This window comes from Cervus elaphus, chromosome 7, assembly GCF_910594005.1.
Source record: "Cervus elaphus chromosome 7, mCerEla1.1, whole genome shotgun sequence".
NCBI classification, from domain to species: domain Eukaryota; kingdom Metazoa; phylum Chordata; class Mammalia; order Artiodactyla; family Cervidae; genus Cervus; species Cervus elaphus.
In genome coordinates this window covers 30,709,201-30,735,088 of record NC_057821.1, presented here as the reverse complement: position 1 = coordinate 30,735,088, position 25,888 = coordinate 30,709,201, and the positions used below count along the sequence as shown (strand labels likewise).

General features: G+C 40.4%; 1 protein-coding gene and 1 pseudogene across 6 annotated transcripts in view; one reads left to right on the top strand and one right to left on the bottom strand.

Annotated features, from left to right (window-relative positions):
* Window positions 1–299: 299 nt before the first annotated feature.
* The window catches only part of LOC122697376 (zinc finger and SCAN domain-containing protein 12-like), a 66,131-nt gene continuing 40,542 nt past the window's right edge, over window positions 300–25,888 (bottom strand). For 2 of the 6 annotated variants that reach the window (XM_043908170.1, XM_043908171.1), the window contains exon 5: window positions 18,423–18,529. Coding sequence is in view for 4 of the 6 variants with exons in the window: in XM_043908166.1 (XP_043764101.1) it covers window positions 11,030–12,318; window positions 14,017–14,161; window positions 18,043–18,465 (1,857 nt within the window). In the remaining 2 variants the exon portion in view is untranslated. Of the gene's footprint in view, window positions 1,632–9,738; window positions 12,319–14,016; window positions 14,162–18,042; window positions 18,530–19,265; window positions 19,460–25,888 lie in introns of those variants that run through there. The other 4 variants (XM_043908169.1, XM_043908166.1, XM_043908167.1 and 1 more) reach the window with 4 other exon arrangements.
* On the top strand, window positions 24,562–25,364 carry LOC122697441 (annotated as a pseudogene).

Below are 25,888 nucleotides of genomic sequence, written 5' to 3'. Positions count from 1 at the left end.
TTCAAATGTCAGTTGTCTCTTCTCCTGAGATCATGAGATTAATGATGAGAAACAATGATAAAGATAAAACTCAGTTTTACCTAAAGTGCATGCTTTTTCAGTTTCCCTAAACTGCCAACTCAGTTTTGAAAAATGCCCAAGAAGGCATGTGAGGTTTCAGTTTGTGAAGCGAGAGCTGGGCAGAAAGAAACTGGAAGAGCACAGAGTATTTTCTCACAGAATGTGACAAAGAATCAGGAAAGTATAATAAAAAAAGTTAAGAAGAGATCAGTTTGAATCCACATATGAAAAAAAGAGAATATCATGAAACCAAGAGAAATTTAATTTGCTCAAGGGTAATTATGAGTACCATTTATGCCAAATGAAATGTATCGAGGCCAGTACTACAAACAAAATGTTCCATAAATGTTTGTTAAGTGGATCCACAAACAATGGCATATAATAAAAGTTAACTTGAAGCAACAGGTAAATTAGTTTCAAAAATGCATACTATTTTGATGTGGGGAAATAAGTAAGCTGGAAAACTTACAGTGGGGAAAATAACTTTTTCAGGTAATATTCAGGATTAAAAGATAAGAAGAAAAACATTTTGAAGCTAAAGAAGTTGAAAAAGTCAAAACAACAAAACACAAACACCTTCACAAATATGAATAACAGCTTCTACCTAAAGAATTGGGCAATGAGAAGATGGGTAGGTGCATGGTTCCCAGGGAAAAGATACTACTTACAATAGTTCTAAAAAGCTGCCTTTCAAGGATGTCTTCTTTCTCAGCAGATTTGCTCTCTCATCTGCTTTTCACTTCATAAGGCAATATGTGAGAGTAAAACTAAGTGTTTTAACAGGCTGGACCTGACACTTCTGATTCCAGGGTACTAACTTGCCAAAAGCGTATCTTGTTCTATCCTTTTCTACCTGGACCCTAAAAGCAATGAGATGAAGAGATGCTCTTGGAAAACCGAATATGAAGCTAGTCCCTCAGTAAAAATACTCATACAACACCACCAACAATAAAAACCCAATATAGAGAGAAGGTTCCAGAGGTGTACATGAACATCCAGGGAAATTAAAGCCCATGAAGGTGATAAGGGGTTATAGCTCCAGATACATCTGATGCATCCTGAAGTTCGGTTTTGCTGCTTTCTATGTTATTCCTTTCACTACTCAAGCCATAAATCATCCTCCCAACCCTTCCCACCTTAAGGCTTGTCTGTCAAGCTGTCTCTTTAACTTCTCCAGCATAACTGATGCCTCTTCTCCACATTCTGGATGATATTATCCTCTCTAGGTTTGCAGTTCTCCAAGCAGAGGTCAGGACCTACTCTAGCACCCGCTCCTCGGTCTGTATCTCTGGTCTCTGCATCTGTGGGCAGAGCTCCCATCTTCTGATAGCCCTGTGAGGTTCAAGTATCTATTTCCTGGTAGCAACAACTTAAAATCTGAAGAAAGATTTTGCTGTGCCAGTCTGATTCTTGGACAGGCACAACCCTGGCCCTCTACCATCAGTCACTAGTAGAGATCTTTTCTGCAAGAGGACTGCCATTCTGGAATAAGCGAGCTCAGAAGAAGATTCACACCAGCTTGGGGTTCACATTGATTTTTCAGAAGTATTTCCTTGTAGCTAGTCTTCTTCCTGAGGCATAAAACAACACAATTAACAGAAACTCTGAATTTTATTTAGCTCTTACCCCAAAATTCACTTACCTGGTAATGCACTGAAAGAAAAAAGGAACTCTGTCAGAAAGCTAAGAAATTTATGAGTGGGAATGACTGCAAATTATTATCCAGCACTATCTGCTAAAACTCTTACTTCCTAAATGTGTAAGTTAATAAGGCTTGGGAGAAAGACCATGACCCTCTTCCCTTTGGTTCCCCTCTTCTGAGAATCTCAAACAGTAAACCATCAGAGATGAGAAAATAACAGTTATTGAAAATTGACTGTAAATTTAACTCATCTAAGATTTTATAATTCCATCTGACATATGAACGATACTGAGGCACAGAGGGATTAAGCTATTTGCTAAAAGCCATACAACCAGTAAGTTGACTCTATGTCCTAATTTGTTCCTATTTATTCTAGGGAGAGTCATGAGTGGGATCATCTCAAAAGAACGAAACTTTCCTTTTACCAAACTGAGGTAAGACTTTCCTCTTTCTCAACATCCCCAATATCCTATTACAACTCAAGACTTGGAAACCATCTTTCCCCTGCATATCAATCATCACACTGAACTTCAGCAGAGCCCCCAAAGGGCCAGATATGCACGGAGTCAAAGCCGGAGTCTACAAACCGGTGACCACAGACCCCTACAACACAAAGGCCAAAAGAGCTTGCAGTTCAAGCCAGCAGCAATCAACGACCCTCTCACCCTTAGGTCTTCTCTAGGAACCTGGAGGGTCTCTCCTCTCTATGGTTGCCTGGCAGCATCTCTGCCCCTGCTGAGCAGCACAGGTTTGGGCAGCTGGGTTGGGTAACTCCAGGGGGCTGCACTCTGAGGCTGGGGCTGGACAGTCTCCCCCCCAACCCTGCCCCCCGGGGTTCGCCTTCCCACTACAGAACTTCGAAAGAGCAGCTCCCAAAACAAAAAGCGAACCCCCCCTTGCTGCTAGTTATTGCTGATAACTAACAAGGGTAGGTAAAAACAAAAGATAGGAAAATCTTTCCCAGGCAGTCTAGGCGATGTTTGTCTCCTGCCGTCCACTGTTCATCACAGTCCAAGATAAGGAAAAGCATAGCAGAGAGGGAGCTTTCATTTCAGCTGCAACAATGCAACAGTCCTGGGAAATCTGCAGCATCGTTACAGGTTCTCTCTGGCCTGGGGCTGGAGCTTCTAGTCAGTCAGTCAGTTCAGTCACTCAGTCGTGTCTGACTCTTTGCAACCCCATGGACTGCAGCACACCAGGCCTCCTTGTCCATCACCAACTCCTGGAGATTACTCAAACTTATGTCCATTGAGTCGGTAATGCCATCCAACCATCTCATCCTCTGTCCTCCCCTTCTCCTCTCGCCTTCAAGAGGAGAGAAGGAGAGACAGGAGCTTCTAGAGGCCATGCATTTGAGAGAACCCAGGGCAATAAACAAAGCAAACATCTATAAAGCTCTTGAATCTCAAGTGGGAATCAAGATTGCCAAGAGAACTATCAACAACCTCAAATATGCAGATGATACCACTCTAATGGCAGAAAGCAAAGAGAAACTAAAGATCCTCTTGATGAAGGTGAAAGAGTAGAGTGAAAAAGCAGGCTTAAAACTTAACATCCAAAAAACTAAGATCATGACATCTGGTCTCATCACTTCACGGCTGAGGGGAAAAGTGGAAAAGGTGACAGATTTTATTTTCTAGGGTTCCAAAATCACTTCAGACGGTGACTGCAGCCACAAAATTAAAAGACGCTTGCTCCTTGGAAGGAAAGTTATGACAAACCTAGACAGGGTATTAAAAAAGCAGAGACATCATCACTTTGCCAACAAAGGGCCATAGAGTCAAAGCTACAGTTTTTCCATTAGGCACGTACAGTTGAAAGTTGGACCATAAAGAAGGCTGAACACCAAAGAATTGATGCTTTCAAATTGTGGTGCTGGAGAAGACTCTTGAGAGTCCCTTGGACAGCAAGGAGATCAAACTAGTCAATCCTAAAGGAAATCAACCCTGAATATTCATTAGAAGGACTAATGCTGAAGGCCCAATACTTGGGCCACCTGATGCAAAGAACCAACTCATTGGGAAAGAACCTAATGCTGGGAAAGATTGAGAGCAAGAGGAGAAGGAGATGACAGAAGATGAGATGGTTGGATGGCAAAGTCAACTCAGTGAATGAATTTAAGCAAACTCTGGGAGATAGTGAAGGACAAGGGAAGCCTGGAATGCTGCATTTCATGCAGTCGCAGAGTCAGACATGACTTAGCGACTGAACAACAAATAAAGTACTTAGGTGCTAAGCACTGTTCTAAGCACTTTATATAAAACTCACTTATCCATATAACTATTATCCTATCTCTCCCCAGGCAGAGGAAGGTATTTTAACAATATTTTACATTATGAGGAAACTGAGGCCCAATGTCACTTAGCTAATTTGGCTACAGCAAGCTGTAGAGTTCCTAAATTGCCTCCTTCTTTATCGGGAATAAAATGATGAGACACATATTCTTAAATATTTCACTTAAGTAGGCTGAGCTGAGGCATTAGGTCAAAATGCATGAAATGCATATAAAGTGCAGACAGGAATAATGAAGATCTGCATAAATCAGAGGCAACAAATGGTCTCCTCTTAGGAATCCTTGGGACACCCAGGACCAGGCCATTTGGGCTTAGGAAGATGACTGGCGGAGCAAGCATATATCCCCAAAGATCACCTTGAACTGTGATGGGGGAAAGCTCTGGGAGCCTTGACTGCTGGGTTTTCAGACCTGGAAAAGGTCTTTTACATGAGTGTGAAGAGAATCAATTGTTTCCAGTAAAGCAATGGATAAATGTTGGCTCTCAATAATGACCTCACAATGTCAGCTAGGGAGCTAATCAACTGCGAAGTTTAAAATACTTATCAAAGTTGGTTTTGTTGAAATCAAATTATAAAATCAGATTATATGTATTAAAATTAAATACAATATATATTTTATATAGAATATATCCATACCTACTTTATAAATATATTAAAGTACTATGTACAAGAATAATGTGCAGGGGAAAAAAAAGAGTAATGTGCAGGAACTCCTTACCAGTTATACCCAGAAACATTTGGAAGGAGAAAAGATCCAAAGAAATTCTTATAAAATGATGAACTTCTGGAGGAGCTTTATAATGTAAAATCTGCAGTGTAAAAGGTTGAAAGTTGAGAAAATTCAATTAAAAGTTTATCAAAATAAACGTTTAGTCGCTTAGTCATGTCTGACTCTTGTGATCCCATGGACTGAAGCCCGCCAGGCTCCTCCATCCATGGGATTTCTCGGGCAAGAATACTGTAGTAGGTTGCTATTTCCTTTTTCTGGGTATCTCCCCAACCCACTTCTGCATTGGCAGGCAGATTCTTTGCAACTGAGCCACCGGAGAAGCCCCAATCAAAATGATTATCCTCTGTTAAATAAGCACACCCATTGCTCAAATAAATTCCGGGCTTGTGGAGTCAGAAAGGGTAACTGAAAGAAATATATAATATATACTTATCTATGGTTTTTTAAGTCCAAGAAATGGTACTAGCTACAAATATAAAATCACTTTTAAAAAACCCTCATCAAAGGTACTGATATACCCATAGTGAGTTACTGGATACATCCATAATGGGGATATTATTTAATCTCTATGATTTGTATTAAACAGTCAAATATCCCTTATTCTGTCAGAATAATGCAGAAAACAATGATTCTAAGCTAGGAATGTGATCTTTTCCTATAAAGAGCCCATTTTTAAATTGAAATGTCTCCTGCATACATCCTCATTCTGCAGGCAACAAGAATTAGATATTTACACTGGCCAAACTTCATTCAAGATTTAGTATACAAGAGGATGGAGATATTATCACTCTAGGACTCTGGAGTTTAAGTATCTTCCTTAATATTGATAGGAGTTGAAAAATTTTCTATAGGTAATAACTCAAAGAGGGCTTCCCTCCTAGCTCAGTCGGTAAAGAATCTGCCTGCAATGCAGGATACATGGGTTCGATTCCTGGATCGGGAAGATCCCCTGGAGAAGGAAATGGCAACCCACTCCAGTATTCTTGCCTGGAGAATCCCATGGACAGAGGAACCTGGCAGGCTACAGACCATGGGGTTACAAGAGTCGGACACGACTAAGTGACGTTCACTACTACTACTCACTAGTAACTCAAAGCTCTGAATACCTCTGCAACATGCGGTTTGTTCTGAAACAGAGTGGGCTCTGCATCTGCTGAGTTCATATCCTGGCCCCCCACATACTAACTCTGTGACCTCAAGTACCTTTACTGATTTCCGTTTCCCCAGGTAAAAATGAAACAGTGTGAGCAAAGCATTTAGTAATGTCTGGCCCTTAGTAAGCAGTTAGTAAATAGCACATAATACTGTTAATCCCTTCATCTATTCCTAAAGATTGCCAATAATAATGATTTTGTTCTAACAACTCTAGTGGCCAATCACTGGATATTAACAGAAGAGGCTACTTCTGTTGTGAGGGCAGGAGTGCACAGCTTTTCTAAGTGCTTCCATCTGATCACTCTCCACCTCCATCCTCACCCACCATGCCCCAGGAAATTTCTCAATCCTAGAGCCCTGGTCAACCCCTCCCCACATTTTTTCTTTTTTATCAGAGGGGGCCCATCTTCCTTTCAGTCCCTTTCTATTACACTCTCTGGAACCCTTTTGTGATTGTCAGGATACCTTTTCATCTGAAACCCATGTTTAAAGCTCAGTTTACTTTTCATTGCTTTAGAAATTTGATTCTCCCCCAACCTCTCCAGGTGCTTTTGCCTTAGTAAACATCTTGGTTCCATTCAGTTCAGTTGCTCAGTCATGTCTGACTTTGCAACCCCATGGACTGCATCACACCAGGCCTCCCTGTCTATCACCAACTCCCAGAGCTTACTCAAACTCATGTCCATCGAGTCGGTGATGCCATCCAACCATCTCATCCTCTGTCATCCCCTTCTCCTCCTGCCCTCAATCTTTCCTAGCATCAGGGTCTTTTCAAATGAGGCAGTTCTTCACATCAGGTGGCCAAAGTATTGGAGTTTCAGCCTCAACATCAGTTCTTCCAATGAACGCTCAGGACTGATCTCCTTTAGGATGGACTGGTTGGATCTCCTTGCAGTCCAAGGGACTCTCAAGAGTCTTCTCCAACACCACAGTTCAAAAGCATCAATTCTTTGGCGCTCAGCTTTCTTTATATTCCAACTCTCACATCCATACATGACTACTGGAAAAACTATAGTCTTGACAAGACAGACCTTTGTTGGCAAAGTAACGTCTCTGCTTTTTAATATGCCATCTAGGTTGGTCGTAACTTTCCTTCCAAGGAGTAAGCATCTTTTAATTTCATGGCTGCAATCACCATACGCAGTGATGTTAGAGCCCCCCCAAAAATAAAGTCAGCCACTGTTTCCCCATCTATTTGCCATGAAGTGATGGGACCAGATGCCATGATCTTAGTTTTCTGAATGTTGAGCTTTTAAGCCAACTTTTTCACTCTCCTCTTTCACTTTTATCAAGAGGTTCTTTAGTCCTTCTTCACTTTCTGCCATAAGGGTGGTGTCATCTGCATATCTGAGGTTATTGATATTTCTCCCAGCAATCTTGATTCCAGCTTGTGCTTCCTCCAGCCCAGCGTTTCTCATGATGTACTCTGTATATAAGTTAAATAAGCAGGGTGACAATATACAGCCAGGCTTCAGCAATACGTGAACTTCCAGATGTTTAAGCTGGATTTAGAAAAGGCAGAGGAACCAGAGATCAAATTGCCAACATCTGCTGGATCATCGAAAAAGCAAGAGAGTTCCAGAAAAACATCTATTTCTGCTTTATTGACTATGCCAAAGCCTTTGACTGTGTGGATCACAAAAAACTGTGGAAAATTCTGAGAGAGACAGGAGTACCAGACCACCTTACCTGTCTCCTGAGAAATCTGTATGCAGGTCAGGAAGTTAACAGTTAGAACTGGACATGAAACAACAGGCTGTCTTGGCTATCTTCAATCAAATAGAAAGGGGAAGCTAATCAATCTTATTCTCATCCTTAATGTTATTTCTAAGCTGCTGCCTCATGATTCATTTGAGCTTTATACCAGCTGCTCTATTTGGCTTTGTATTACTGTCAATACTTCTCTTGTGGACTGGCTTTACTTTCATATCACCTCCTGTTTTGATTTAAAAATCCACATAAATGAACTGATTTCCTAGATCCTGTCATTATCATGCCATCTATTATACATAAAAATGTACTCGACTTCGTCACAAGGTATTTTCTGTTATTGCACTCTCCAATTCCTTATCTAACATGTCCTCCACTTGCCCTCTCATAGCCTTGTTTTCTCTGTTGCCGATTTAGTTCCATTTAGTAACCTTTTACCTTCTCCTATCGCAGACTAGTTTGACCCCTTTGATGCCTACCTGGAAATCCCATGCCACTGCACCCTTTTTTTGTTGTTGTTGTTACAACTGTATTTAAGCATAAAAACCAACCAGAACAAACCTCCCACATTTATTTTTAAATGCTATGAACTCTATTCTTCTATATGATAGGCATAGTCCATTGTTCTGGGTCTTTGTTTATGGTTCCTTTATAGTTCTCTTTACTTGAGAGGGAAATGGAGGAACTTGTATGCATTGAGAGAACATGTTAAGCAGATGAACTGGAGAGACTGCTATTAACAGCACTGGAGAGTAGAGAGCAAGTTTAAAATAACAATTGCATTCTACTGAGCAATCAGATTAGAGAGGCTCTGACATTACTATGAAGAGTAACTTCAGTTTGGAGAACATGTCTGTGAAATCTGATTAGATGACAAGTATGGACAAGCATCAGTTTGGTAGAGATGTTCTCATGAAGGTTCTTGTTACTAAGTCAAGCCCCCTCCAAATGGTTGAGTTTACATGAGAGAAACTTGAGACTGAGTAACCTTAGGGAATAGGCCTCATACATCAATACTTATGGTGGTGCTAGTGGTAAAGAACCCACCTGCCAACGCAGCAGATATATGAGATGTGGGTTTGATTCCTGGGTCAGGAAGATCCCCTGAAGGAGGGCATGGCAGCCCACTCCAATATTCTTGCCTGGAGAATCCCAGAGGAGCAGGCTAGTCTATAGCATTGCAAAGAGCTGGACACAACTGAAGCGATTTAGCATGCTTCAATACTTATAGCTAGAGCCCTCAGGCTTAGTTCTAGGATCTTTGTTTGTTTCCCAGACATAAAAAATTAGGTTTTCAATCCTAGCTGCCTCAGTGCCTATATGCACAATTCCAATGTTGGTCTTATTATTAAATAAACAGTCCACTTGAGAATGAATTGTTTTCCAAATGTTAATTTGCTTTCCCATGTTGTGAACCCAGAAAGTTTTCCCACAATCATTGTAAATACTAATCCCCAAAACCAGTATGACACTTCATGCCTAACTATATGCCTAAGTTATAGTACTAATACTATTATCATTTTTAAGAGAAAATGTGTTCACAATTACAATTTAGGAAGTTAGGAACATATATATATATTTCTATAGGACTGGGGACTCTCCTGGCTCAAAGCCAATGATGATATTATGTCTTATACTAGGATTATGGACAAAGGGATGGGAGATAGACACACTAGGGAAATGGGGGTAGAGTCTTTCACAGAAGGGGGAAGTGAGAGAAAGGGCTGGGCAGAAAAGTTGTTATGACTAGTTAAAGAGTGGTGAATTATCCTTCTTTTTTCTCCTCTATCTCTTCTATCAGTATCTCACCACTTCAAACCCACTGACCAGCTAGAAGTGAGGGGAAATGAGGGGACTGAAGTTGGGTGGGATGGGGTGGGAATGTAGTCCTAGGAACTGTGGAGTTTGCTGTGGCAAGGGAGAAAGGAAAAGAAATAAATCAACATCTCAGCAGAGATCAAATATGATTTCTGTAAACAGATAAATAGACCAGGAGCTATATGTACTTCTGTGACTTGCCTGTTACCTACTACAGTAATCATCATAGGTTCTCATCAAAAACAGAATTTACTCAGTAATATAGGGGAAATGTCAACCAGTTTTCAGTTAATTTTTTTTTCCCCTGAAGCCCGAAGGAAAGAATCACTAACCCTTGTCTTTTTTATATGCTCAAGAAGGTATACAAGCCAAAAAACTGTAAAAGAACTCAGAACACAGAGGTGGGAAAAAAGAGAAGTATAAAACAGAGAACACCAGCAGCCCTCCACACACACACACACACACACACACACACACAATGCACTCACACACACACACACCATGCACTCAGAAGATCCCCGGGAGCCTTGGAATGTAGGTGGGTCTGTTTTGAAACATTCAAATTTGAAGGGCTAGAATGGCCATCGTGAAGCCCTAATTTTTAGGCACGACAGTAGTCTAATTCCCTGTTCATTGTAAAGAGCTGCTGGCACATGTCCCCTGAAAGGCTTTCCTCATGCTAAAAATCTGCAGGGGCCTGTATTCATGCTTCCTCACTTCACCAGCAACTGTGATTCAATGCAATGTTTCTCAAATTATATAGCACATCAAGTGACTGTGGAGCTACAGAAATGAAGATTCTCAATCCCCATCTCAGACCTAATGAAGCATAGTATCTGCGAGTGGGACTCAGGTATGTTCAACAAGCACCACAGGTGATTCTGATGTTCACTGATGTTGAGGAATCACTCCTGTAATGAACAGTACTTAATGAACTGTAATGACCTGCACTTAAGCCTCTGGCCTCTTCCTTTGTGTAATACTGTAGCTGTGTCATCATCTCCATAAGCAAGAGTATCCTCATTTTTACAATGGAGAATCATTTTATAGAAACATTTTAGAAATTAAATGAGAAAAATTCTTTAAGTGTCAAAGTACTCAGTGAAATTACTGGCATTCTGACCTCCCAGTGTCTGTCCTCAAGTTGTGTTTCCAACACAATACCATCAGCTGCCCAACTGAATGAACTCTCTTTAGGTTGGCTTGTTTTGTCACTGATGCTTGCAAACCACATGCACTCTGATTAATTTCTTCTACTCTAAATATTTTCTCCCTTTTGCTTTCCAAATATCCCCATCAAACCTTTACCTTTAAAATCTTTCCTGACCACTTCAGGCAACAGTGATCTCTCCTCCAGAATTTATAGCACTTACTTCTTTCCAAGTGCCACTTTAATTCTATAATATTTTGAGCATCAATTCTACTGTCCTATGGCCTTAACTAAACAGGTGGACCTATCTTCGAAACTAGGTTGTAAACTCTTTTGAGAAAAGGAGCACACAGTGAATTTTTTATGAAATATCCAAGGTTTCCTTATAGCTTATAGTGACTAACATTTTGTCCTCATAGCTAGTATTTCTCCCTAGCCTGAATTCTGTGAGATAGTTTCCCTGTAGTTATCACACAGAACCAGATTTTTCTGCTTTGTGGGTAGTCTGATGTTGAATAAGAGCTGGGTTCTGTGTAAATGACTCCCCATGCACTTTACATGTATAGGGATCACCTCTGTTATGGATTCTCTGGTGTTTATTAAGATCTGACCTCTGCCTGAAGGCTTTGCCACATTCATCACATTGGTAGGGTTTCTCCCCAGTGTGGATTCTCTGATGCTGAATGAGGCTGATGATTCCATGGAAGGCATTCCCACACCCATCGCATTTATAGGACCTCTCTCCGGTGTGCAGTCTCTGATGTTCCTTGAGGACTGATCTTTGAGTGAAAGCCTTCCCACACTTATCACATTTATAGGGTCTCTCTCCAGTGTGAATTCGTTGATGTTCTATAAGACTTGTCCTCTGAATAAAGGCTTTTCCACATACATCACATTTGTAGGGTTTCTCTCCATTATGGATTCTCTGATGCTGAATAAGGCCGCTCTGACTGAAGGACTTCCCACATTCCTTACACTGATAGCATTTTTCTTTGTGGTGGATCTCCTGATGGGAAATAAGGGAGGAGTTATAAACAAAGGCTTTTCCACACTCACTGCACTCATAGGGCTTTGCCCCAGTATGAACTCCTTGATGTTGGGTAAGAATTGAACGCCGACTAAAACTTCTATTACACTGAGTACAATGATAAGGTTTGTCTCTTGTGTGGATTTTGAGATGGTGAAAGAGACCTGCTTTCTGGCTAAAGGCTTTGCCACATTCATTACAGTGGTAGTGTTTCTCTCCTGTGTGAAGTCTCTGATGTTGATTAAGAGCTGACCACTGGCCAAAGGCTTTGCCACACTCATTACATTTATATGGTTTCTCTCCTGTGTGTATTATTTTGTGTCGAATAAGCACAGTTCTCCCACGGAAAGTTTTTCCACATTCTTTGCATTTGTAGGGCCTGTCTCCAGTATGGATCCTCTGATGTTCTACGAAACGTGAGTGTTGACTAAAAGCTCTTCCACAGACATCACATACATAAGGCTTTTCTCCTGGACAAATTCTCTGGTGTTCAGAAAGATCTAAGTTCTCAGTCAAACTTATTCCATGTTCATCACATGTAGGTTCTTTATCTTCCCTTGAATATTCAGAAGACTCTCCTGTTTTTTCTTCAGGTTCATATGTTTTTTCACACCTAGCTGGTTGAGACATTTCATTTTCAAATTTGCTAGCTATATTCCCATATGGTTTCATTTCTTGAGAAACTTCTTGCTTTAGAGTTAAATTCCTATACTCATTTCCAGTCTCAATATCTGAAATTAAAAATGGATCATACTCGTTAGTTTCCTGTGGTTGCAAAAAGCAACTTTCATTAGGCAACATAAGATTATTCAAATGAAAAATTACACAAGAACTTAGAGATCCTGCATGACTATAAAATGGCACTAGAATATAGAATAAACACATAATAAAACTAATAAACACAAGCACTCCAAAAACTGCTAAGAAAAAGAGCAGTAACCAAATAGAAAACTGGGCAAAGGAAAAAACTGATGGCTTCCAAGAAAGGAAATACAACAGCTCCTAAACACAAGAAAAGATGCTCCCCCTCACAATAAGGGAAAAGCAGATTTAAACAATATTGAGTATAATTTTCACCTACTGGATTTGCCAAAAGCTTGATGTAACACTGTGCTCATGACATGAATATCAAACATTGCCAGTAAGAGTGTAAATTGATCCAAGCTTTATTAGAGGGCAATTTGACAATATATATCAAAATTACAAATATTTTGACCTAGTAATTCCACCTAGAAGAAATTTATGCTACAAATATATTCACACATATGGTTATTTATCACAGTACTATTTGTTATAGTAAAAGAGTGGGGCCAACTTAAATGTTATTAGCAGGAGATAAGTTAACTGCATGATATAGCCATATTGTTGTTGTTTAGTCACTAAGTTGTGTCCAACTCTTTTGTGACCCCATCGACTCTACCTCACCAGGCTTCTCTGCCCGTGGGATCTCCCAGGCAAGAATACTAGAGTGGGTTGCCATTTCCTTCTCCAAGGGATCTTCCTGTCCCAGGGATTGAACCCTTGTCTCCTGCATTGGCAGGTGGATTCTTTATCACTGAGCCACCTGGGGAGCCTGATATAGTCATATATTTTAATATTAAGCAACTGTCAAGAAATAAAAAATACAAGGTTCTATAATCTTAGTGATAAAGAAAGGAAAATATATTTGAATATGAGAGATACACATATATGGTTAAAAATCTCTAGAAGGACACACAAGAAACTAGTAACAGTGACAACCTATTTCAAAACAGAGGTAAGGAGGCCAAATGGCTAGGGTAATAGAGTGGCAGGAAAACTTTTCACTGGGTAACTTTAGGTTATTACTTTTTTCAACCATGTGAATTTTCACCTGTTTTTAAAAAGTAAGTGACAAAACAGAGAAAGCAGAAATAAGGAAAGTACATTCTTTCACCCCTTCACCCACTTTGAACATTTTGCCACATCTGCTTTATTACTCCTTCTCTCTATAAGAGTAATATACAGGTATATACATAACATATATATGTGTGTATGTATACGCACATATATGTATTTTTCCCTGAACCATCTGAAAGTTAGCTGCAGAGATCATGGGGCAAAGGTTTATTTACTGAAGGACACAGAATAAAGATAGTGGTATTGTCTGGTAGGATAAAGGCTATACACAGGAGCGAAGTCAGTATAGAGGAAAATAACTATCAGAAGGACTAAACTAAGTGATTTCAAATAAAATACAGCCAGGATTGAGAAAATATTAACATAAAGAGAAAAGAAGAGTTGCAGAGTGATAAACCAGGCTGCCTCAGGTCTATGCATGAGCCATCAGAGTTCTTGAGAGACCTTCCTGACTTCAGAGCTCACAAACAGCACAAAGTATAAAAGAGTCCCAGGGTCCTATGTTGGCCCCTGTCTTCCCCTTCCTCCCAAGATGGGTCTTCCTTCTTTACCTTGCTTCTGCTGGGCTTCAAGTTCTGCAGATTCACACTTTGGCTGGGCTTGCACAGACAGAAGGCACATTCTGGGTTCTTGTTCTGTTCTTAGGGGTATGATCTCCTGTAAGAACATTTCCTGTTCCTCAGTGCGGACTGAGACCTGAGGTAAATGAGATATGGCTTAGAACCTCACTCTGGTAACATTAAACAAGAATATACTATCCAGGGCAGTGGCACCCAGCTCTCTGAAACTTGAAATAAACTTCTTTCCATTTAACAGCCTGCCATAATCCTACTCAAGGCCAATACAAATGTCACCTCTTCTGGGAAACCTTCCCTTCCCCAGTTGGAAGTAATTTCCCCTATATTAACTGTTAAAGTATATTAAATGTACCACTTTTACATTTTTGTCTATGCTCAAAGAAATAGAGAAGTGACAAAGAGAAGGAAAAGAAGGTAAAAAGAGGCAGAGGCAGAAAGGAGTGGAAAAGAATTTATGGGGAAATAAGACAAAAGTGAGAAAGAAGGAAAGGAAGGGGGAAAAGTAAAGGGAAATAATGAGAGAAATTACAAAGAAAGACAGATGGGGAGAAAGAGAAAGGAAAGAGGGTATGAGAAGGAAAGAGGGAAGGAAAAAGGAGTGAAATCTCTCATTTTGCTAATAGACAATGCTCTTCCGAGGTCCCCATCCCCTTCTTTCTGGGAAGATGATCTTGTTTTCTATTTCTCCAAGATCACGACCATCTCAAAAAAATCCTCTGTCCTTCACTTTACCTATCTCCACTCTCTTACTCTTCTCCTTTCCTTCTTAGAGGAAGACGTCTTTTCTTTTTCAAGGCTTGTATCTGTACTTTTGCCTTCAATCTCATCCCTTTCTGCTTCCCTTTGACCCTTGCTCCTTCAATTCACTCATTTACTCAGCAATTTCAACCACTCTGTAGCTTCCATTCCTCCATGGACCCACTACCTCTTGCACTTAAAAAAAAATAAAAGAAAAAAAGGTTTCCCCGGCATGGTAGTATAAAAACAGGAATTGGAATCTAATTACTTACTCTGTTTCTTAGTTTAGTATCGATAGCTCTGTCACCTTGGGCTAGGAATTATTCTGAGATTATATGACATCATGCGTGTAAAGCACCTCACATAGGCAATGGCATATGATAGGCCCTCAAATTACTTCCCCATCCCTCTTCAATAGCTTGCCTAGTGGCTCAGACTGTAAAGAATCTACCTGCAATGCAGGAGACCTGGGTTCAATCCCTGAATCAGGAAGATTCCATGGAAAAGGGAATGGCAACCCACTCCAGTATTCTTGCCTGGAAAATCTCATGGACGGAGAAGCCTGGCTATAGTCCATGGGGTCACAATGAGTCAGACATGACCGAGCAACTAACACACACACACATACTCTTCAATGGCTAAAGTTTGTAAATAAAAAATTACCATATACTGACACTATTTCTCTGACATAGTCTCATTTTGTAATCTTTCCCTCAGAATAAGAGCCAAAATCAGCAGAATACTATCTCAGACAGAAAAAGATGTTTTGATACTTCAAATTTTGGGGTGTGTGTGCTCAGTCACTCAGTCCTGTTCAACTCTTTGCGGCACAATGGAATATAGTCCAACAGGCTCCCCTGTCCATGGTATCTTCCAGACAAGAATACTGGAGCTGGTTGCCATTTCCTCCCCTAGATCTTCCCAACCCAGGGACTGAACACACGTCTCCCGAATCTTTTGTATTGCAGGCAGATTCTTTACCACTAGCACCACCTGAGAAGCCCTCAAATTTGGGGGAGAAGGGAGCAAAAAAGCCCAGTATAGTGAACTGTGCCTTCTGTCCCTGGATCTTTGACTAGGCCTCGAAAACCACTAGCTACCCACAGCAAGCCTCAAAGAAAGGACTGGTTAGCAATACAAATTCATCATGACTAAAACCAAGTTTACTTCTGCCTGCACCTAAGAATCCCATTCTTTCTTTTGGTTCTCTTCTACCTCCCTGGCCACTCCCCAGTTTCCAGTCTGGTTACTCCCCTGATGCTCTTTTTGTCTCATGGCTTTAAATACCATTCATATTCTGGCAAGTCCCAATTTTGTATTTCTAGAACAGATTTCTACCCCCCGCCCCCACTGAATCCCAACACTTTATATCTAGTTGCTTGCTCAAACTTTCCACTTGGATTCCAAGGAGAATCTCAAAATTAACACATCCAAAACCTAGCTCTTGATTCCTGTCCCTCTACTCCAAACCTATGTCTCTCCCAATCTTTACCATCTCAGTGAACGACGAATTCATTTTACCTGATGTACAAACCAAAAACCCTGGCATAATCTTTAACTCACTTTCTCTCATATCCTGCAACCTATATATAAACACAAATCCTCTCAAGCTCTACCCTCAAAATGTATCCAGAATCCAATTACATTTTGCCACTTCCAATGCTATTATCCTAGTCAGGCACCAGCATCTCTGCCTGGATTACTGCTTATAGCCATAGCCTCCTCAACTGGTTTCCCTGCTTCTAACTTTGTTCCCTATGTTCTCCTTCCCCACCCCCAGGCCCAATGTAGAACTTTCCCAACAGAGAAGCTAGAGTGATTATGTTAAAATTAAAAACTTTAAATTGGAATTAAAAGTCAGACTGGGGCATCCCTGGTGGTCCAATGGCTAAGACTGTGCTCTCAATGCAGGGGGCCCAGGCTTAATCCCTGGTTAGGGAACTAAGACCTGCATGTCACATGGTGTGGCCAAGATAAAAGAGCAGCAACCCTCTATATTTTTTTCACTGGTGCATTCCCAGTGCCTAGTAAACAACAGATGGCCAATAAATACCTGATGAATGATGAACTTTTCCCAATTCACTTTCCCTACAATCCTGAACTCGGTTAGGAGTGTTTCCGTTATACTAGTCTTCCATGCTTGAAAATCCCTAGTGCTTAGCCTAGAATAGACTGCTGAGTAGAGTTCTCCATACTTTCTTCCTTCTTTATACCTCCATCTGTATCATTTTCAATTAATTCTTACCTAAGATATGCCTCTTCCTTTGCAGTCACACTTTCATGATCCTATTTTCAACTTAGACCTTTTTGCCACATGGTCCTTCCCTCTTCAGGCTTTGTACTTTGATGCTGAATTATACTTCCTTTTCATTACCACTGTGATTATCTAGCAGTATCCTTCAGTCACTAGATGCCAGTAGTACCTCCTAACGTTAGGACAACCAAAAATGTCCCACAACACTGCCAAACACCCTTTGAGGTACTGAAAAATGTCCCACAACATTGCCAAATGCCCTTTGAGGTGCTGGTTGAAAACCACTGTCTTTATCAATGTTAAAACAAAACAAAATGGTCCAACATAATTTGCCTCATTTTTAAAAAAAATTTTTTTTGTATCTTGGTGTTAGTAAAACTCACTTAGACTCAGAACAGTTTAGGAGCTTCTGTCCTACAGAATGAAATCTAAACTCCAGAGGTTGATATTCAAGGTCCTCTAGTCTCTGTTTTCAACTCTTCTATGGACATCTCACCTTTTCAACTCAACTGGGCTTTCAACCACTCAAAGAAACATGGGTTCCCTCCATGCCCCTCCCTCCTAACTTTCCACTCTGCTCCTACATCTCATTCCTCTGAGATGGTGACTTTGATTTCTCAATCTTTTAATCCTTTAATGGAAACAAGGCACAGAATATATCTGCAAAACCTTATTTCTTAATTACTTGTGTTGTGCAGAAGTGATGTCCTTTTCAAGAGGCTGCTGCCCACCCTTCAATGATCTCTCTAACATTTTCTCTGTACTAGAAGTCTGTTTCTGGGCAGCATTTCACCAAACAGAATTTTGTAGCTTAATACAGAAATACATGATCCTGCCACAAAAAAGACATAAATAGTTAGGATTACATTAACCAACGTTCTGTGACACTCAGGCCCCTTTCTGATGCACCAGTTTTGTCAAGGATACATTTTGTGAAATAGTATTAGACTTCATTCTGGCCTAGAAGTCCATAATTCACTTCTCAGACACCACATCTATGTTCTCACCTGATATCCTGGCTCATCCAACTCTCTCTCTAAATCCTCCAGCACAGTCACCACCTCTTCCCCACTCTCTGGATGCTGTTCCTGGACCCAGGCTTGGAGCTCCTCAGGCAAGATGGTCAGGAATTGCTCCAGCACCAGCAGTTCCAGAATCTGCTCTTTGGTGTGGGTCTCTGGCTTCAGCCACTGATGGCAAAGTTCCCGGAGTCGGCTCAAAGCCTCTCGGGGCCCAGATGTTTCCTGGTAGCAGAACTGCCTGAAGTACCGTCGGAAGACCTCCCTGCTGTGGGTGTTGTTCTTTTGCAGGTTCTGATCCTGCCTAGTGGCATATTTATGCTCCTCCTCCAGCTCCTCTTCCTCTATTTTTACTTCCAAAAGTTCATCCTGGTCCTTGTTGGTCTGGATAGACCAAGTGCATGCCATCATTGCTATGCAAAAGCTTATCAATGCTTCAAGCAAGATCTCCTGTGTCGATTCTTTCTGGCTGGAACTGAGGGAGAAGCTATCATCATTAACCCAAACTACACCATAAACAAAAATTGCAAATTCTAAGAATTTAAATTTGCACTTTGAAAGCTGCCTCCAGGGTAATCTACTATACTCAGAGAAGTGCTCTGATAAAAAAGATTCAATAGACTAATTTAAAGAAAAAGTAAAAGGTGCTAAGTTGTTTCAGGATTTTCAGGACAAGAAAAGTAAGATTAAGAAGGAAATATTTCCACTTAGTAACAGAAAAAAAGGAGAATTAAATGGAATAAACAAACATTTAGAGCAAACAAATTGTAACAAAAAACTGAGACATCCTTGAGTAGTTGCTTTTTAAATTCTTTTAAAACTCAGATGAGGCATAATGGGAAATTATTAAGTCATAAAAGCTGCAGTTACATGAATTTATTTCCGCAGGGACTTAAATCTCTCTGCTCCTGATTCTTTATCAAGCGAAAAAGCTGGAGACATTGGTTTTTCAGGCCCTCTTCTACCCTAGTAACTGTAATTCTAAATACAAAGGGATGCTTGTAAAAGAGGCCCTAGGACGTGGGTCAGCGCCTGTGACCGACGAGTGTTCGGAAATGTCAGATGGCGCAGAATCAAGAAGGGTACACAGGGCGAGGCAAGCCCGGGAGGTATGAGGCGCACAGCCGGGTCTCTCCCTCATCCCGGGCTGTGACCCCCTCTCAAAGGGCTGGGGGCTAGCTTCTGCCTCAAGTAGCTTCTCGCGGACCCACCTGGGCCAGTGAGCACCAGAGGACGCCCCGCTCCAGCCTGGCCCGATGACGGCCAGCAACCCACCCGCCGAGTCCGCAGCAAAAGCTCGCTCAACCACAGCCCCAGGAGGCCAGCTGGAAGTTTCTCTCCCGGATTCAAGGGGGTGAGGTCTCGAACGGTTTCGGAACCGGAACCCAACAAGAGCGACCCACAAAGGCCGGAAGCGGCCGAGTACGGAGCATCTGGTCACTTCCGCCGCCACTCTAGGAAGAGTGAGCTCGCTACTCGGTAGTTCTCCCGTGCATTCTCCAGAGATGACTACGGAGGAGTCACAGGCCCGCGGTTTCACGATACTTTTCGCCTTCTGCTAATCTTCCGCTTGCTATTATCCCCATTCCTCCAAACTGATGACTGGTAGAGGCATGGCGAGCCTATCTGAGCTAAGTAAATCCTATGCTTTTACACTCTCACGTTTATTTGGGTTTCAGCACCTTTGATATTAAAGATGTCTCAAAGAGATTTCTCCCGAAGTCCTTCCAGACTCAGGAGAGGACCTCTTCTACACACTTCTCAAGGGTCAACCTGGCAGTTTCTGCTTACTTTTTCATTTTCTACAGTTCCCTTTTATGCGCTAATGATAATGGGTATACATCTGAAAACCCATAGAGTTCAATGGGAAAACTAAAAGATAATTTAGCAAACTAGCAAAAATATAAAATTAACACACTGAAAGCAGTACTTTCCTATGTGCAAATAACCAGTGATAAAAGGTACAAGATATAATGGAAGAGAATACCTAATTTATAACAGTAACAACAGCAGCAGCAGCAGCAACAAGAGGAAGAAAGAAAATAAGGGGGACTAACCGTAGAAAAAAATTGCAAAACCTGTATGGGGAAAACCTCCTGAAAGGCCAAATGTGTAGTTAGACAAATAGAAAGCCACATGCTAAAAAGACTGCTGTGAATCTTGGTTCAAAAGACTCAATGAAGAAGTCAATCTTCTAAAATAAAAGTATCAACAAATACTGTTTTAGAGTTAGACAAATTGGTTATAAAGTTCATATGGGAAAATAAGAATAGCCATGATACCCTCTGAAGAACAATAGTGAGGGACATACTAATCAGATATCACCACAAGTTATAAAGTCCCTACAACTGAGTGTGATACTGTGTAAGAATAGACAGAAATAGACCACACCCCAGGATTCTTGCCTGGAGAATCTCATGGACAGAGGAGTCCATTGGGTCACAAAGAGTCAGACACGACTGAGTATCCACACACCATGCACTAGACCGAGGTACATGTGGATATTTAGTAAATGATGGTGGCATCTCGAATCAATGGGGGAAATGAAGGGCTTGGAGATAAGTTGTATTAGGACAACTGATAGCCATTTGGTCAAAAGTAAAATTGCATTAATATTGCCCATCACATATCACAATCAGGATAAATTCCAAATGGATCAAAAAAACAAATGTAAAAAATATACCTATACATGTATTAGAAGAACATGAGTAATAATTCTAACATCTGGGAACAGGAAACCTTGCCTCAATTTCTAAAAGCAGCAAAAAAAAAATCAGTAAATCTGCCTAAAAATAAAATGGATTGGTTATCAAAAAATACCACAAAGAAAAGTCAGAAGAAAAATGACACACTGGAAAAATGTTTGCAACATATCACAAAGGACTAATATCTCAAATATATAAAGGGTTCCTAAAATATTTCCTAAAATGAAAATAACTGAGGACTTCCTTGGTGGTCCAGTGGCTAAGACACGGAGCTCCCAATGCAGGGGGCCTGGGTTTGATCCCTGGTCATCAAACTAGATCCCCACATGCCACAACTAAGAGTTCACACGCTGTAGTAAAGATCAAAGACCTCATGTCCCTCAACTAAGACCTGGCCCAGTCAAATAAATAAAATATTTTTTAAAAACAAAAGAAAAAAAGAAAAGAACCAATAACCCAATGGAGAAAATGGACAAAGGAAAGGAAGAGCTGACAGAAATTGTAGCAGTGCTCAAATGTCTGTAAAGATGCTCAACTTCACTCAAAATATAAACATACAAACTAAAAACTACACTGAAGTACCATTAGTCATTTTATCAGACTGGAAAAAATTCAGAAGTTTGACAATATACTCTATTCATGAGGAAAGAGGAGCTCTTATGCATTCTCAATGGGAACACAAAATAGTACAGCCCCTATCTGGAAAAATAATAAAATGTGGCAAAATTGCTTACATAAGTTTATTCTTTGTCCCTGCAATAGAAATCCATCCTAAAGATATACTGACAAATCTACAAAATACATATGCACAAGGTTATTTATTTAGATAGTCAAGCTAAAAGACTGGAGACAAACCTAGTGTCCATCAATAAGTGACTGATTGAATAAACTGTGCCATAACTACCGAGGCAGCTATAAAAAGAATGAGAAGTATTTTGATGTACTGCTATAGAGTGACTGTTGGGTGCTGACAGCAGACTACTGGTGGTAGGTAGAATAATACCACCACCTGCCCCACCCTCACCAAGAAATCTACTTCTCACCTAATCTCCAGAACCTGTGAATTTATTATGTTACCTGGCAAGAGGGATTCAGGTTGCAGATAGAATTCAAATAATTCTATCCAACTGATCTTAAGATAGGTTTTCTTAGTTGAGAATTAATTTTTTTGTTCCAATAAAGCTTGGTTTCTGCACATTGAAACTTGAATTCAATATTACTTTCTCTAATCACAAAATACAATGCTTATATTTTGTTTTTTAAAGTTAAATTTTATTTAATATAATTATAGATTCATGTTTTAAGAAAGAATGCAGAGATCTCATTTACTCTTTACCAAGTTTCTACTACTAGCAGTATCTTGCAGAACTATAGTACAGTCACAACCAGAGCACTTACATTGTTACAGTCAAGATACAGAACATTTCCATCACTACGTTAATCTCTTTTATAAACACACCTAATTCCCATCTTTTCATTAATGACTGGCAACCAGGACTCTGTTCTCTGCTTCTATAATTTTGCCATTTCATATTTATTTTTTCATTTGTTTTCTTGACAGAATTGTGCAGTTTGTAGGATCTTAGTCTGCCAACCAGGGATCAAACCTGATTTGATCACTGCAGGCTCTCTGCAGTGAAAGCACAGAGTCCTAACCACTGAACTGCCAGGGGATTCCCACATTTCTCTATTTTCTTTTTCTTGGCTTCCTGTAGGTTACTTCAAGAAGTCATTTTTTCCTTTTTAATTGCATTTTGATTTATCTATTTTTGGTATTTTGTTGTTGTTCAGTTGCTAACTCGTGTCCAACTCTGTGACACCACAAATAGGCTCCTCTGTCCTCCACTATCTCCCAGAGTTTGCTCAAACTCATGGCCATTGAGTCTGTGATGCTGTCTAACCATCTCATTTTCTGTCACTCCCTTCTCCTCCTGCCCTCAATCCTTCCCAGCATCAGGGTCTTTTCCAGTGAGTCATCTCTTCACATCAGGTAGCGAAAGTATTGGAGCTTCAGCACCAGTCCTTCCAAGGAATACCGAGGGTGGATTTCCTTTAGGATTGACTGGTTCGATCTCCTTGCAGTCCGACGGACTCTCAAGAGTCTTCTTCAACACCACAGTTCAAAAGCATCAGTTCTTCAGCACTCAGCCTTCTTTATGGTCCAACTCTCACATCCGTGCATGACTACTGGAAAAACCATACCTTTAACCATATGGAACTTTGTCAGCAAAATGAGGTCTCTACTTCTTAACATGCTGCATAGGCTTGTCAGCTTTTCTTCCAAGGGGTAAGCATCTTTTAATTTTGTGGCTGCAGTAACCATCTGTAGTGATTTTGGAGCCCAGGAAAATAAAATCTGTCACTGCTTCCACTTTTACTATTTTTGGTAAATCTTTTTGTACACTTTTTAAAGTAGTTGCTCTAGGTTTCCAGTTATATATACACACTTATCATGTTCTATTGGCATCATCTTTTTACCAATTTGAGTGAAGTATAGAAACCTTACTTCCCTTTACATCTCTTGCCCTCCCCACTTATAATTCTCTTAATTAGATATTTCCTCTAAATATATTTAGCACCACAGCAGACAAAATTACAATTTTTGCTTTAACAGTTAAACATAATTTAGAAAAATCAGGAGAAGGAGGAAAGCTTGCTGTAATTACCCATATTCTTTCCTGATTATTCTCTATTTAGATTGTCCTTTCACCATTTTTTTTTTTAAATGTAGGTTTCCCGGTGACAAATTCTATGTCTTACTCATCTGAGGACGTCTTGATTTTTTCTGTTCACTCCTGAAGGATGTTTTCACAAAGTACAGGATTCTAGCTTGATAGTTCCTTTCTTTCAGCTCTTTTAAAATACCATGTCAGTCTCTTCTGGCCTCATTACTCATAAGAAATCCACTGTCATTTGAATTTTCTCCTATAGCTGTCATTTTTCTCTGGCTGCTTTCAAAATCTTTTCGCTGTCTTAGGGTTTGGGGAGTTTAATTGTGATGCTGTTTTGAAAGGATTTCCTTGGGTTTGTCCTGTTTCCATTTGATCAGCTTCTTGAATCTGCAGGTTTACTTCTCTTGCCAAAATTGGGGACTTTTCAGCCACTATTTTAAGTTATTCTTAAGCCCCATCCTCTTTGGGACTTCAGTGATACGATCATTACATCTTTCTACAGTTGCACAAGTCCCTGAGGTTCTTTGTATCATTGCAGTAGTTTCCTTTGGCTTCTATAACAAATTACCACAAACTTGTGGCTTAAAACAACAGAAATTTATTCTGACAATTCTAGGGGCCAGAAGTCTAAACTCAAGGCTCTGTGCAGAGACTCTGAGGTAGAGACCCCATTTCTTGTCTCTTCCACTCCTGGTCATCCCTTGGTGTCCCTGGGGCTTGAGGTCACATCATTCCAATCTCTACCTCCATCTTTATATCACCTTTTTCTGTGTGTCTAATTTCCCTCTGCCTCTCTCTCATAAAAATATTTATTATGGCATTCTGGACCCCTTCTGGATAATTCAGGATAATCTCCTTTTCTCAAGATCCTTAATCACTTATTTTGCCATATAAAATAACATTCACTGTTCTGCTGCATAATATTTATAGGTTCTGGTGATTAGGAAGTGAACGTATCTTTGGGTGACTATTTTTTCGGCCTACTACCCTCTGTTCCTCCTTTCCCCCCTCTCCAGCTTACTTTCTCTCGTTAGAATTGGGTATTCCTGTTGTTCAGTCTTCTAGTTCAGATTTTCTCTAGCCTCCATCCTGTTGTTAAGACTACCCACAGCTCTTTTCTGGCTGGAACCATGGAGGGTGCAGAAGAGAAGAAAAAGGAGGTTCCTGCTGTGCCAGAAACCCTTAAGAAAAAGCGAAAGAATTTCGCAGAGCTTAAGATTAAGCGCCTGAGAAAGAAGTTTGCCCAAAAGATGCTTCGAAAGGCAAGGAGGAAGCTTATTTATGAAAAAGCTAAGCATTACCACAGGGAATACAGGCAGATGTAAAGAACTGAAATTCGAATGGCTTGGATGGCACGAAAAGCCGGCAACTTCTATGTACCTGCGGAACCCAAATTGGCATCTGTCATCAGGATCAGAGGTATCAACAGTGTGAGCCCAAAGGTTCGAAAGGTGCTGCAGCTCCTTCGCCTCCCGCAGATCTTCAATGGCACCTTTTGAGGCTCAACAAGGCATCAATTAACATGCTGAGAATTGTGCAGCCATACATTGCATGGGGGTACCCAAATCTGAAGTCTGTAAATGAACTGATCTACAAGTGTGGTTATGGCAAAATCAACAAAAAGCGAATTGCCCTGACTGACAACGCATCGATTGCTCGATCTCATGGGAAATATGGAATCATCTGAATGGAGGATCTGATTCATGAGATCTATACTGTTGGAAAATGTTTCTAAGAAGCAAACAACTTCCTGTGGCCATTTAAATTGTCTTCTCCAAGAGGTGGAATGAAGAAAAAGACCACCCATTTTGTAGAAGGTGGAGATGCTGGCAACAGGGAAGACAGATCAACAGGCTTATTAGAAGGATGAACTAAGGTATCTACCAGGATTATTTTTGTAATCTGGTCCGTTAATAAACAATTGAAACAAATTTTTTTAAAAAAAGGCGACTCACAGAGTTTTTACTATTATAATTGTATTTTTCAGTTCTCAAATTTCCACTTTATTTTTTTACATCTTCTATTTACTTGCAAGGACTTTCTATTTCCTTGCTGAGTGTTTCTATATTTTCACTTCTTCTATATGTGTTCACAATTTCCCATTGAAGCTTTTTTAAAAAAAACGTTTATTTGGCTGCACCAAGTCTTAGTTGCAGTACACCAGATCTTTGATCTTCTTGCAGCATGCAGATCTTTAGTTGCAATATGTGAGATCTAATTCCCCTACCAGATATTGAATTAGAGCCCCCTGCATCAGGAGAGCAGTCTTAGCCACTGGACCACCAGGAAAGTCCCTCATTGAAGCATTAAAAAAAAAAAATCATGGTTGCTATAAATTTCTGTTAATTCTAAAATCTCTATTAGCTTGGTGTTGGCATCTCTCTTCATTCCGTTTGCGATCTTCCTGGTTCTTGGTATTTCGGATTTTTTATTGCTATTTTGTATTGTGTTATGAGA